The following is a 14,574-nucleotide window of genomic DNA, read 5'->3' on the forward strand; positions in this document are numbered from 1 at the left end:
TTAACTAAATTTAATGAAAAGTCAAGAGATGTTTAACAAATAGACATGACTCCTTAAAAAAAAGATATAAAAGAGAGGAGAGTTTATTTTAGCAAGGAAAAAGAAGAAGAGAAGAGAGGAGTTCAAAAAGGAAAAATGGAAGAGGAAAGTAATATGAAGAAAATAAAGAAGTGACCTTCTGGAAAGATATCAATGATATTGAAAGGATGTGAACCTTTTCAAGGGTCATAATTATAAATCAAGGTCACCGGGAGACGGGGAGACTTTGAGGTCTCCGGTACTGGTACTGGTACCGGTACGGCAATTTTCCAAATAGGAGACGGGGGTACTTGGAGACGGCAATTTTTTTTTTTTTTTTTTTTTGTAAAATAAATTTTTAATAGTTTAAACTTAAAGAGTCTAATACTAAAAGTAAATACAAAATTTCAAAATTTCAAAATAGTAATACCGTAAGACTAAAAGACTAAAGTAAATAATAAATTAATAATACTAGTGTTGTCACATTAAAAATTAAAATAGATTCATAGAGTCAAACTGTCAAAGATTATAATAATAATAAGCAGTCAGATACAAAAGTACATTACTGAAATAGATTTTAAAACCTGACAAATTGGCATTGCTACAAAAAATTCGTGAAAATTATTGAATTATTCAACATCAATGCATGCATAGAGACACACTTAGGATTTCTATTTTCTAACTAAGAGTTAGGATTGCTTAGTTTAAAAGGGAGTAAATCATTTTGTAATAGTGTTTTTTTTCCAGTTACACAGATTCAACTAACAAAGATTCCTATATTGGTACTAGGATATTGCCAACAGCAGATAAACAGGTACGAATAACAAATACGACTTATACATCAAACTGAAACATGATATCCTCTTGAAAAAACAGAAATATGGGACCAAATACATTCATGTTAACATACATAAAACCTCTAGTCTATCACTGTTATCGCTGAGTCTTTATCAGCAAATAGATGCTTGGTTTTCATGAGGAATAATACTATTACCAAGCATTTGCATATCAGATTTCTGTAACATACGTAATACTATCTTCTAATGCACTAACAACAGTTTTTGCACCCTAATTCCTCAGCCGCATAAATTTATGTGATTTGGGATCTTTACTGCAATCCTGTACAGCTTCCAATATGTTGTCTTAGACTTGTATCGTGTTCCTGTAGGTCATGTACATCACCAAGCAGTTGTTACGGAATTCATATAGTACCTTAGATTTTTGTATTAAAAACATTTAAATGAGGGCTAAAATATATAAAATTATTTAATATTATATTTTACATTTATATTTTATCAGGAGACTTCGGGGAGACTTCACTTTTTGGATTAGGAGACGGGGAGACTTCAGGAGACTTCGTCATGAAGTCTCCAACCTTTTTTGAGGTCTCCGGAGACGCGAAAAGTCTCCGAGACGCGTCTCGGTCTCCGAGACGCCACTTTTAGGGGGGAGACGGGTCTCCTGGTAACCATGTTATAAATAGTTGTGACTCTTTAAAAATATTTTGATTTTAAAGTATTGGGACTTTTCTAAAGGATTTTAGTTATCAAGTGTTGTGACATTTTGAAAGGATTATAACTATGAAGTATTGTAACTTTTCAATGAATTTGTATTTTGAACAGTTATGACTCTTGAAAAAGAAGAAATAAAAAAAAAAATTGTCTTTTCCTTATAATTGGAAAAGGATTAACATTGCAAAGTAAATATAGAGTTGAGATAATCTAGAAGGAATAATTTATTAAAGGGCCGACTAAGGATAGAGCCACATGGACCAAGAAAAGAAGAAGGTAAGAAAGGTATGTTTATGGATTATATTTGTTTAATTGTATTTAAGAATTTATTTATATTAATGAATCATACTTGTGGATATTATTGTGTTAACCTATGGGGTTAGCACCATGGAAATTAATGAGACTCAAAGCATGAATCATGTGAGATATTAGGATCTCCATTAGCCGCCTTGGCTGAGACTCAATGTGGACTCAAAGCATGAAGCATGTGAGATATTAAGATCTACCATGGCCGAGAATCAATGTGCCAGAATATTCTAATGATATTAACATATGCATATGTGATTGGCCTTGGATAGAGGATGCCTGTCCAAAAAGAATCTTAAGGGGTGCATTCCCAAGAAGGCGGTGAGGTCGCTATGAGCTAGGAAGCCCAATCTAGAGATGTCCTTAAGATTAGGGTTGAATTAGAGGGTAGAATTGTAACATCTAGTTTTCTCGAGTCTTAATTAATGATTAACATACTCGAGAAATACAATTATAATTTCATTTTAAATAGGAAGGCGGTTAAATCAGTTTCATTCATATGAAAGGGATTGATGGTTAAAATCAGTTAAACAAAATTTCTTAACTAAAAACTTGAAACACCATCAAATGAAATTACTATAGAAATTGAAATCCACATACCATGGAAACTGAGGTCAAAATCAAAACTAGGGATGCTTCTGCAACCACCTAGATTAGTTTACAAATACCTCTATAACAATATCACGAAACGATTTCTATCCAATATCGTTAAATCAAATCAAATGACGATTATCATTAAATACCACTATATAAAATTAGGGTATCACTTACCATTGTAATCATTAGGGCATTGTTTACCATTGGAACCTTTTAGGGTTTTCGATACCACTGATTCAATTAGGGCTTATGATACCACTAATTTAATAAGGCTTCTGATACCATAGATTCAAATAGGTCTCCCGTTACCACTGTATCATTTAGGGTTCCAGTCGTCACTCAATCAATTAGGGCTTTAGATTCCTTTCCTTCCGACTACTTAACTGTGACAGTAACTAAAGAATAGAAAATATACTTATATTCGATATTCATATAAATGAAAAACAATCCATAAATCTATCTTTTGCATCTAGGTGTAATGATGAAATAACTCAATTAATCTTACCTTCTTGCATATTAATCATAAAAGTATAAATACCCGTTCCGATATAAATAATTGGATGCGTAGCTTATCTTTGCTCGACGCACGTCTGGCAACTTATGGAGAGGTGAAACATTGCCAGGGGCTTAACCACCCAACCTCGGAGCAAATCTTATCTCCACACAATCTCTAACGAGAAAGGCCCTCCCTACCTGGAATAGACAGGGGTTATCTTGCCATCCATTGGGCATCCTGGTATTTAACACACCATACAACTTGATAGCAGGAGATTACAATAACAAGATTATGCATGAGCTATTAAAGTTTTTCATTACATAGTTGTTCATATCTGATCTCATACTTGGTTCTTGCAGTTTAACTCCACCTCTTCACCCTTTATGGCTTCTTGCCAGTAAATCCTAGGTGCTTGAAGATTTTGATTGTTTTGTTATCATTTATACCTCTTCACCTTTCCATGGCTTCTTGCTAGTGAATTACTCGGTGTTAGTGGATTAAATAAGTATTCTGATTATAAAAACATGATCATTGATATTGGTTCAATCATACATTCAAGTGTTATAGTTATCATAAGGTTATTTAATGAAGATCTTCAATGAATTCTATATTAAGCCAGAAACCATCAACAAGATGTTATAATCTAGTCTCAATCTAATAATGTATACCGAGCTATGGTTTTAACATTCAGACCAGGAAAGAAAAGGTTATAAATATGAAAACCCTTTGCATTATTTTCAGCTCTATCAATATGTACCTGATAGTAATCAAATAAAGAAGAACTAGGAATCACAATGCATTTGTTTTATTTCTCATAGCCGACTACAGTTGGACTTTCCATTCAGAAAGGGAAAATTTATGAGCATGAATGCATACAGTGTATTACTCTTAGTCCTAGCAAATATGTAGCTGGCTGCAGTTGGACATACACTTAAAAAGAAGGAATTTATAAAATATGAATGCACTTAAAAAAACTTTAGAAGGAAAATCCATGACTTGAATTAAATATCTTCTTGCTATGTCTGAAGACTTGTAATTTGAGTTGGAAAATCTGTCCTCCTTTGGACATTGTAGATGTATTCAATGCAGACTAACTTTTCCTTAATGGTTGAGTGCCAAACAGCAAAATGTTGCTTGCATATGGAAGTACAGACGGGTGCTGAAAGTGGCAGAGAGGTAAGTAGAATCGTAGCTGGTATGTGGATTATCTCTCCCCAACTCCTCTCACAACTTTATAAACATTCTATGATCTTCTTGGCTCCTGCCGATTTAAGATTATTGCCTAGACTATTGAGAGGAAGTCGGTATTAAAAATAAAAATGGTAGTCGGGTGCTTAAAAGGAAATGAATACCCTTTTCTCCCAATTCTTGATTCTATATATAAAGAAAAGTGGCTCTTTGACTACCGCCTGTTCAAGATTATAAACTATTCGAATTCCAAGAGTTAAATTGATATTCAAGCCAAGTGATAGCAGTTAAAAGCAAGAAATATTAAAATGAAAAGAATAATGTTGGAAGATAATAAGACAATTTGAATTGCCAAATATTAAATCGATTTATCTTGCCAAGTGTTATCGTTTAAAAGTAAAAAATATTAAATTGGAAGAATAGAGTTGGAAGGTTGTAATTTGAAAATTATAATAATTTAAATGTTATTATAGTTTTTGAATATTATTAAAATCTTATATGAATACATAAACATCATTTTATTAAATTATTAAATTATAATGGTGCCAAATCATTTTTATATTATATGCACGTAAATAAATATTTATTAAAAAATAATACGATGAAAGATAAATTAAAATCCTTTGAGATACATTTTATATTTTAACCCAATTATTTTCTAAATTTATTTATTTAAATAGCTCATGCGGGTCCCATAGATGTATCATGTTTCAAGTCACCAGGTCCTCAACCCATTTGCCCTGTGATGGTGATACTCCTGCCTAATTCTTTTTTGACAATGCTTCCACCCCTTCGATGTGTTTCATGCAAGGGAATTCTCCGTAATTAAATTATAAATTATTTAACCATAAATAATCATAACGGTTAACCTTCATCTCAGTTCCATGAATGTGTGATTAATGATCAACTAGCATGTTATCTTCACTTGAAATCATAACGACTAGCTATCTTACCATTTCGCCAGATTATAACAAATTAGACTACCAATTGACTTCACGTGAACCTCAACGGCTATATTTCAAATTAGGTCAAAAATTGGGATGTGACAAGAATAATATAGTTTTTTTGTTATTGTTGTGATTCTAACCATTATTTTGCAGGTATTACTTGTCCCAAACTAACCCTAATAACTGGGACATTACAATGGTATCAGAGCATGATCTTGCCATCTTGTAGGGCTAAAGAGGATCTAGAAAAATAATTTATATGAAAGACTAATATAGAAGGTTAATGACTATTAGAAAGGATTCAAACATTAAATGATAGAAACTTAAGAATTTGGATTTACAGAAATATACATTTCAACTCAACAAAAGAAATTATCTAATTGCTTGAGGACAAGCAATTTGAGGAAGGGTGGACCCTCATATCTCCATTTTAAGATAGAATTTTAATAATAATTAGATACTACAATGTTATTAAATAAATAATGATAATAAAGTTATATTAAAACTAAAATTAAAATATAAAACTAGGAAATTATTATTATTTAATCTATATTAATTTAGTATGATATTTTAAATAATTAAAAAATAATAAAATGTTAATGAATAAATAAAGAAATAAAATAAAATACAAGAGACAATATTGTAGAAAGTATGTTAACTTTCTAAATAGAATTTAATAATAAATAAAATAAACACCAATAAGTAAGTAAATAAATAATATAACATAGAATAATATAAATTAAATAAATTTAATGAAAAGTCGAGAGATGTTTAAGAAATAGACACAAATCCTAAAATTAAGATATAAAAGAGATGAGAGTTTATTTTAGAGAGATAAAAAAAGAAGACAAGAAGAGAGGAGTTCAAAAAGGAAAAATGGAAGAGGAAAGTAATATGAGGAAAATAAGGAAGTGACTTTCTAAAGAGGTATCAATGATATTGAAAGGATGTGAACCTTTGAAAGGGTCATAATTATGAATAGTTGTGACTCTTCAAAAATATTTTGATTATTAAGTATTGGGACTTTTCCAATTTTCCAAAAGATTTTAGTTATGAAGTGTTGTGACTTTTAGAAAGGATTATAACTATGAAGTGTTGTAACTTTTCAAAGGATTTGTATTATGAAAGGTTGTGACTCTTGGAAAAGAAGAAATAAAAAAAAGCATGTTTTACCATTTCGTTATAACTAGAAAACGAAGAATTTTGGAAAGTAAATATAGAGTTCGGATAATCTTAGAAGGAATAATTCATTTAAGGGTCGACTAAGGATAGAGCCACATGGAACAAAGAAAAGAAGAAAGTAGGAAAGGTATGTTTATGGATTATATTTGTTTAATTATATTTATGAGTTTATTTATATTAATGAATCATACTTGTGGATAATATTGTGTTAACCTATGGGTTTAGCACCATCGATATTAATGAGACTCAAAGCATGGATCATGTGAGATACTAAGATCTCCATTGTCCGCCATGGCCGAGAATCAATGTGGACTCGAAGCATGGAGCATGTGAGATATTAAGATCTCCATTGTTCGCCATGGCTGAGAATCACTATGCCAGAATATTCTAATGATGTTAACATGTGCATATGTGATTGGCTTTGGATGGAGGATGCCCGTTCAAGAAGAATCTTAAGGGGTGCGCTCTTAGGAAGATGATGAGGTAGCTATGAGCTAGGAAGCCTGATCTGGAGACGTCCTTAATATTGGGGTTAAATTAGAGGTTAGAATAATATAGTTTATAGAATTAATTTCTGGGGAAGATTGTGTGATGGAAAAAAACTCTCACACAATCTTCCCCAGAAATTAATTCTATATTCATGGATTGTGGAAATCTGTTTGCTTTGATAATATAGTTTGTTTGTTATTGTTGTGATTTTAACCATTATTTGGCAGGTATAACTTGTCCCAAACTAACTCTAATAATGGGGACATTACAAAATTCCTGAGAGTTTACAACAAATTGCCAACATGACAAAGACCAATGAATAATTAATAAAAATTGGGCCCCTTTATTAAATTAATTCAGTTAATTAAATAAGTCCTCGTGATATTATTTGATTTGTAGGACCATTTAATTCATTAACCTAATTAAAATATTTTATAAAAAATTGGCGACTTCACATACTATCTCAGTGCAATTCGAGCAATTCATGGCCAAGGTCACTCATAGAACTCTCGTTCCAGTGGCCATTCAAATAGAGACTCCTCCCATTGTGATCACAGTTGCAAAGGCAAATTCAATAACCACATTGGTCACTACATCTCTAGCAGATTCATCTTCTCTTTACCTCCATGGCTAAGTGCAATAACATAGAAGAGAAAGAAGGAAGAAGTCCCTCCTAAACACTTTGACAAATTCTTAGACCCAAGATCCCAAAGAGAAAAAAGAAAAAATAATTTCAAGGCTTGCAGTTGGGAATAATGTAGTGAAGTATGCCTAGGTAGCTAAGCCTCTAGTGACAAACCTATGGAGGAGACGCAATCCAGAAATGACAAGTTCACTAGAATTGAACTTGGAAAACAAACACATTTGAGTTGTCAACAAGATGCACTCAACATGCTTACACAAAAGAATGATAAGTTGTGGGAGAAAATGAATGGGTTAAAGGAAGAGAATGCGCAACTTTTAGATACCATAGGAAAGATGAAGAACTCTTCTTTCTCAACTGATCCTGCTTCTTCTGAGCATATCATATGGGTGGACCGAAAGACAAAGGCCCTGGATGAATGTAGTAGCTGCACTGAATTGCAAGGTGTATAAGTGATTTGAGATGTGTATCGAGACCTAAAGCACAAAAGAAAGACAAGTACATTGGATGAGCTTCTCTTGTCATTCAATTATTAACTTAGTGTGTTGTATGGTGATCTCGAGGTTGACCTCAATATCTGGTATTAGTATGAAGTCATATCTTCTGTAAAGATGTACTATGATTATTTACATCTGCTAGTTAACAAGGAACATGTTATGCAAGGACTTGTGGTTGAGATCAAGGCGGCGATGAAACAAAGTAATAATCAATAGATGATAGTTAGTAAATGTTTTCAAGAGCTGTCATGCAAGATCATTGCATAAAAAGGTGAGTTGGTTAATGAGGATGATATTCTAACACTCTTTGCAGATGCTATCTGATTGTGGCTTGAGGTAGATGACTTCAATTTCAGCATGATAGATATACTAGCAAGTTGGAAGCCTTCATTATGTACTTTGCAAAGTATTTTGATAGAATGAAACAACATTATTTCAGAAGGTGCAAGCACACTTTAAAAAGTAACCATTATCGCACAATATATTGGTGAACCAGATGATGTAGTTGTACAAGAGTGTCTGCACAAGCTTGGGAAGCTCATTGATAATCTGTAAAGACATTTCCCAAGTGCCCTAGACACTCCTTTTTCTATGCTTTATAGGAATATGTGTAGATTTTATGACAGATTGCATGTAGAAGAAAAATACTCTTTAAATACAGCAAAAATGTACTTGTATAGTCGATTCATGCAATCAAGTTGCAAGTGCATTAGACATTGCAACATTGAATAAGTCATAGATAGTTGTTAAACAAGTCAAATTTGTTTCTAGCAAGAAGGTTGTGCTTGAAAATCTTATATTTTCAAAGCTTTGTGTTTCATGGTACAATTTTCAGAATTAAATAAAAGAAGCAAGATTTTCTAGACTGTGTTACAAATCTTGAGATTCAGTGATGTTTCCTTATGTTGCATTATTTAATTGTTCTTGAGGTCTTTTACTAGCTTTTCTTGGTAGAATCATTTGAGCATTCAATTTAGTTCCTTGAAGACTTTGTGCTTCAAGAAAAGAGATTGTGATAGCTAAACAGTGGCAGCAAGTACTAGTTTACTGAGAGTTGAAGACTGTAAGCTTCACCTTTGGATATTTTATTTCAATTTAAGAATAATTAGTAAGAGATTTTGGACCTTGCTACTTAGTTTGATCATTCCTCAAATCAGATTAATCCCAAGACACTTTGGGCCCTTGTTCTTAATCTATCAAATATTATTATAACTGTTGTCTTAGGAGTTGTTCTTAAGTCAACCATCGAGCCACCAGCTTTTGTTAAGTTTGAAGTCGTTTTTCACATATAATTCCTGAAAAAAGAGGAATTGATAAAGAGAACCACCCATTTTGTGAATTCAGTTAAGTCTCTATTGAAGCCACTTGCGTTAAGAAGAGAGCCTCCCCTATTGCTGAGAGGAGAGATTTATCTCAATATACCATTGCTTAAAGTCACAAATTTGTAAGTTGTAGTCTTAATGACTTACAAAAATTTAGCCAACAATCTGCTCATAAAGCCTAAAACAATCTGCTCAATCTTCATAAGTTTGTACTAATGAAGATTCCTTAGATTTTCTCTGCAGTCTGTTCTATTCTTCCTAGAATAAATATGACATTCAGTGGAATGTTTGATTGAATGATCTCCACATGGCCTCTCATATTATATCCATTATTGCACCCTTCCATCAAACGGTTGCAATCTATTGAGGGCGCCAAACAAATGAATAATGTTTGATTAAATATTACTCTAACCCTGCATCTGCCCACAATTTTCTTCAATGCTTTATTTTGTTTTCGAAATCACTAACAACATATTTCTAACAATGTAGGGATTTTCTTAGTCTTTGTCATGCTTTAGAATGCATGTCAGATGGTACTTCAGGTATCTGACCACAAAAGTTGTAAATATCACTCATCGGGACCAGTTCATGTGAGCCAAGTTTCGAAGTGGCACCCCTAGATTGACTTTTACTTCTTAATATTAATGCTAATGTCATTGTATACTACTTAAGCATGTGTAAATATAGAAAGACAATTCTTTATAAATTTTTAAAACAATGAATTGAACTTGAAGAATAAAAAAGAACACAAAATGTGTTTCAAATTTAATTGAACAGCAATTTTATTATGTTGATCCATTTGACATATTTTAATACCCTAAACTCTATGTAGAAGAACTTAAAACCAAATATTATGTTCAACAATTTCTAGTGTTCATATACACTATTCATCCCATGTTTGGCAAGTTTGCATGTTCGAGTTGCTAAGTACTCACTAGAACTCTTTGGTGTCAAGTTAGAAGGAATTTAGTTTTCCAAAAAAATTGAGTACTTATTTTCCATGAATTTTATATGTTTACAATATAGGGCACAAATAGCCTAAAGGGTGAGATACTTATTCAAATGCTAATGAGCATTGTAACCTTGACTGAACCAAACGTACCCTTAAAAAGAGACGAATATTTGGAAATTCCTTGCAAGAAGAGTGGTCAAGTGTCCCTAAAGGTGAGGCATGATGGACTGGCTCCTTTAAATTGAGAATTGACTAAAATAACATAGGTCATGCAAGACTTCTAAGGATGCTTAAAGCATTGATTGAATAGCATAGGTCATGTGAAGGCTTCTAAGGCTGACCCAAACATTTCCATTGGTTATGGGGAGATCAGTGTTCCTTATGTATAGCAAGAGTAAAGCTCTTGAAGGTAAGATGTAAGCTATTCATATAGTGAATGAGACCAGAGTATATCCCTTGTGTTAGTTTTTGTTGTTTAGCTCGGAAGGTGGAATAAAGTTGGTTCAAAGCAACTCAAGTTGGATATTTTGCAACAACTTTGTTTTAATTCTTTAAAAGAATATTTCTAAGTTTGTGAGTTTGAGAAAAATAGGAAGTGATTTTATAGATGATTTAAAGCCTAAGAAAGCAAGAAAACATTCTTTTCTTGCAAGCTAATTAAAGCAGTTGGGCTCTATATATGTAAGATTGCAGCAACAAACTTGTACTTGGGTTCTATTAAACTTTGAGAGGAAGTCTGATGTTACATTGAATAGAAGATGAAATAGTTGCAGGTTTTTCCCCAGACTGAGGTTTCCTGGGTATATTTGTTTTATTGTCTATATCTGATTGGCTTCTATTATTCTACTTCCGCTTATTAGGTTTTTTTTAGTTAATCCAGAGTATTGATTGTTATAAATCAGATAGAGTTTATTTTTGTGAATTTATTGTGCAATTAATCAGTAGCTGGGTTATGAGAAATTAACACGGTATCAAAGCTATAAGAAATTAACATTGTATCTGAGCTATCAGAGTAGAGAAATATAAAACCAAAATTTGTGACATAGATTTCAGAAGGAAAAAAAAGAAGATTTTTGTCTCCAATTTTTTTTGTGGCCATGACAATCAGTGTTCGAGTAAGGATAGGTTGTTGAATGGCTATGGTGATCATCCTCTAGCATAGGGTTTGCATGGTGCAGTTCCAAGGAGAAAGGACGGGTTTTCTAAAGACATTAAGAGATTTCCTAGAGGAAGAAAGTTCCTTGAGATATAAAGAGGAAGAGATTTCCTATATATATTGAGAGTAAGAAATTTCCTAGATATGTTGAAAGGAAGAGATTTATTGGAGATATAAAGAGGAAGGAAGAGATTTCCTAGAAAGAATTGAGAGGAAGAGAGTTCCTTGACACACTGTTTGTGTGCACATTGATTCAGAGTTATTTTCTTAGCAGAAAGAGATTGCGAGACTGAAGTTATTTATGTATAGCTGTTGTGGCAATCTTGTAGTTTGTTACTGCCCTTGAAGCTGGAGAAGGTGCACTTGCAGGTTTCTTCATCGGAGATTGAGTGGATAATTGGATAGCAAAACTTTAGTACTTCCTTATTGACAAACATATAGCAGATATACTGACACAGGCTTTGATGAAGAATAAGTTGTATTCTTCAAGGATAAGTTGGATATTGTGTAGAACACCTTCCTCGCTAAGAGGGAGAGTTGGTTTTTGTTGTTTAGCTCGGAAGGTATAGCAAAGTTGCTCAAGTAGGATATTTAGCAACAATTTTGTTTTTATTCTTTAAACAAATACTTCTAAGTTTGTGAGTTTGAGAAAAACAAAAGTGATTTTGTATAGGATTTAAAGCCTAAGAAAGCAAGAAAACATTCTTTTCTTGTAGTTGGGCTCTATATATGTAAGATTGCAATAGCAAACTTGTAATTCTATTAGACTGTGAAAGGAAGTGTGATGTTACGTTGAATAGAAGATACAATAGTTGTAGGTTTTTCCGCAGACTAGGATTTCCTGGGTATATCTGTGTTATTTTCTATATCTGATTGTGTTCTGTTATTTGCTTCCTCTTATTAGTTTTTATTAATTAACCTTGATTGTTACAAATCAGATAGAGTTTCTTTCTGTGAGTTTGTTGTGCAATTAATCAGTAGCTGGGTTATGAGAAATTAACACCTCGAAGATGAGATGTAAACCATACATATTGGCAGGGCCAAGGGTTAGCATTTGTTTGGATTGATTGTAAATGTTATTCTAACAGGGCTTCTTTGTATCTCCACGCCATTTTTGATTAATTGGAGATCCAAAGGGATATCGTTACTCTACATAGGCCATGGTTATTATCGTTGAACTTTTATTGCGATTGATTTATTATATATTCAAGTTTGTCATCACCGAAAGTTGAATTATCTAACAAATATATGTTTAACGGCTGCAAATTTATAACCAATTTATACTCATTTTCATTGTTCATGAACAATATCTGATGTTTTGATACTTGATTTCTTGCTAAATCAAGGCATTGAGGAAATTTGTTGCCTTAAAAACTCAGAAAACAGTAGGAATTTTATAATTAAAAACATACATAGGAAACCCTACAAGAAGAGATATCTTGTTAGAATTTATAATTTGCATGTAAGACGCACATTTTCTGTTCTATTAGTTATATAGTATACGGATAATTTTATGAACAATACCGTTGCCGATATGTGAGTTTTTATGCTGGGTAATTACAGCACAGTTTCTTGTAGGAATTTATGGCAACAATCTTTACACACAAACAACTTTTTTTTTTAATGGTTTTTTTTAAATTTCGCGTCTAATTTAACCTGACATGGAGATACTTGAGAATTGAGAGATTGATGTAAATATCGGGGCAGGTGGCAAAATTCTGCAAAATATCTGAGTTTTTTCTTTAAAAGCTCTATCTGATGAAATGTCTGATTGCACTAAAGCAACAAACTAATTCATTTGAATTTGCATTAGCGTGCATCTGTTTGTAATAACATTCAGTGCGTCCTTGATGTGATGCAGAGTCTATGGCTACACCGTCGTTTCCTCTTTTATGAAATGGTACAGCAGACTAGTGCTGGCTCTCGATCCAATGACACATTATCTACCGATATGAGCTTTTCAAAACATGGACAGAATCGCCCACTAGTATCTCTAGATTTTTTTTCCTTTGTTGAAGATGAGTTTGACTTCATTGACTCGTGGATAAATAAATCTGACACTACTTTTGAAGATGTCATCAAACAGAAAGAATATGCAGCTATGTACAGCATGTGGATGATCCTGGTGAGTATTCAATTTCTTTATGGGCATAGCACGGCAATAAGAAAGTGATACCGATTCAAAAATGCATTTCATCTTTTTGTTTTTTCCTCTCTTTGCTGTTCCAGCACCTGCGACGAGTAAATGGAAGACCAGAATTATTTGAGAGGGTTGAAAAAGAACGAATCAAGCTTAAGGTTGTGCTGGAAAATATGTGCCCACAAAGAACTCGTATCTGGGAAGACGTATTATCAGTCTGAATCAATGCAATTCTGAAGTTCTGTAAAGGGGATGGAATAATTGATGCTTTCTTGTTGGCCATCAAGCTCTTGAGATTTGTTCTGCCTGGCCGACCATGCCTCCACCCACATGAACTACAGACATCTTGCAAACCGTTCACAACAAATTGTATACTATTACAATTAGTTTTCTCGTCCTTGAATTATATGAGCTTATAGCTGAGTGAGGTTTTGAGATTGATTTTGAGGGTGATAGGAACTCTCTCATTTTTGGGAAGAAGTATTACTGCTTGCTCTCTTATTCATGGAAAGGTAACCTTCCTTTGAAAATTCGCTCTGTTTACCATTGTAAAATGGTGTGACTGTTTTTAGCTTCTGCGGGAAGACTCATTTTCGTGTGCATAGCTATCATGTATCAACAATAATCACTTAAAATCACAAATGTATGATTGTCACCTTTCTACTTACATTTTCCAATTTTCTTAGGGGAAAGGATTTGGATATTTGTCATCCTACCTCCTTAAAAAAATCGTTCACATAGTCAAAATAGAAGTGTGAAAAAATATTATATATATACTTCAATTACTTTTCACCATACTACTAATAAATAGATATTATAAGTGCACCATTATTGGTCTATTTATATTTGTAGTACTTACAAGTTGTACCAAAACAATTAAGATTGAATACAAAAGTAATGGAATGTTTCAAAACTTTAAATATATTCCCTGTATTTGTGCTGATTATCCTCTGCGCGGATTTTTGAGCTCTTTAGGAAAACTTTGCTCTTGTTTTGGTTGGTATCATGTGATACAACTTATTTCATTGTTTTGTGTTAGTAAACTATTCAAAATATGTGTTAGGGACATTTAAATTTCATGTTCTTGCATTACATCATTTTTATGTTTTGTAAATCAATGCAGTAGTCAC

The 14,574-nt window shown here is 32.8% G+C and overlaps 1 protein-coding gene across 4 annotated transcripts in view; it reads left to right on the top strand.

The window, feature by feature from the left end:
- LOC149568201 (Protein prenylyltransferase superfamily protein) overlaps positions 1–14,364 on the top strand; it is a 318,133-nt gene extending 303,769 nt beyond the window's left edge. For 3 of the 4 annotated variants that reach the window (XM_089821208.1, XM_089821207.1, XM_089821206.1), the window contains 2 exons: positions 13,166–13,429; positions 13,534–14,364. In XM_089821208.1, the coding sequence (XP_089677334.1) occupies positions 13,166–13,429; positions 13,534–13,665 (396 nt within the window). In that variant the 3' untranslated portion in view covers positions 13,666–14,364. Of the gene's footprint in view, positions 1–13,165; positions 13,430–13,533 lie in introns of those variants that run through there. The other variant, XM_089821209.1, reaches the window with a different exon arrangement.
- The last annotated feature ends 210 nt before the right edge of the window (positions 14,365–14,574 follow it).

Source organism: Cupressus sempervirens, chromosome 3 (genome assembly GCF_028749045.1).
Source record: "Cupressus sempervirens isolate cs-2001-9-10 chromosome 3, ASM2874904v1, whole genome shotgun sequence".
NCBI classification, from domain to species: Eukaryota; Viridiplantae; Streptophyta; class Pinopsida; order Cupressales; family Cupressaceae; genus Cupressus; species Cupressus sempervirens.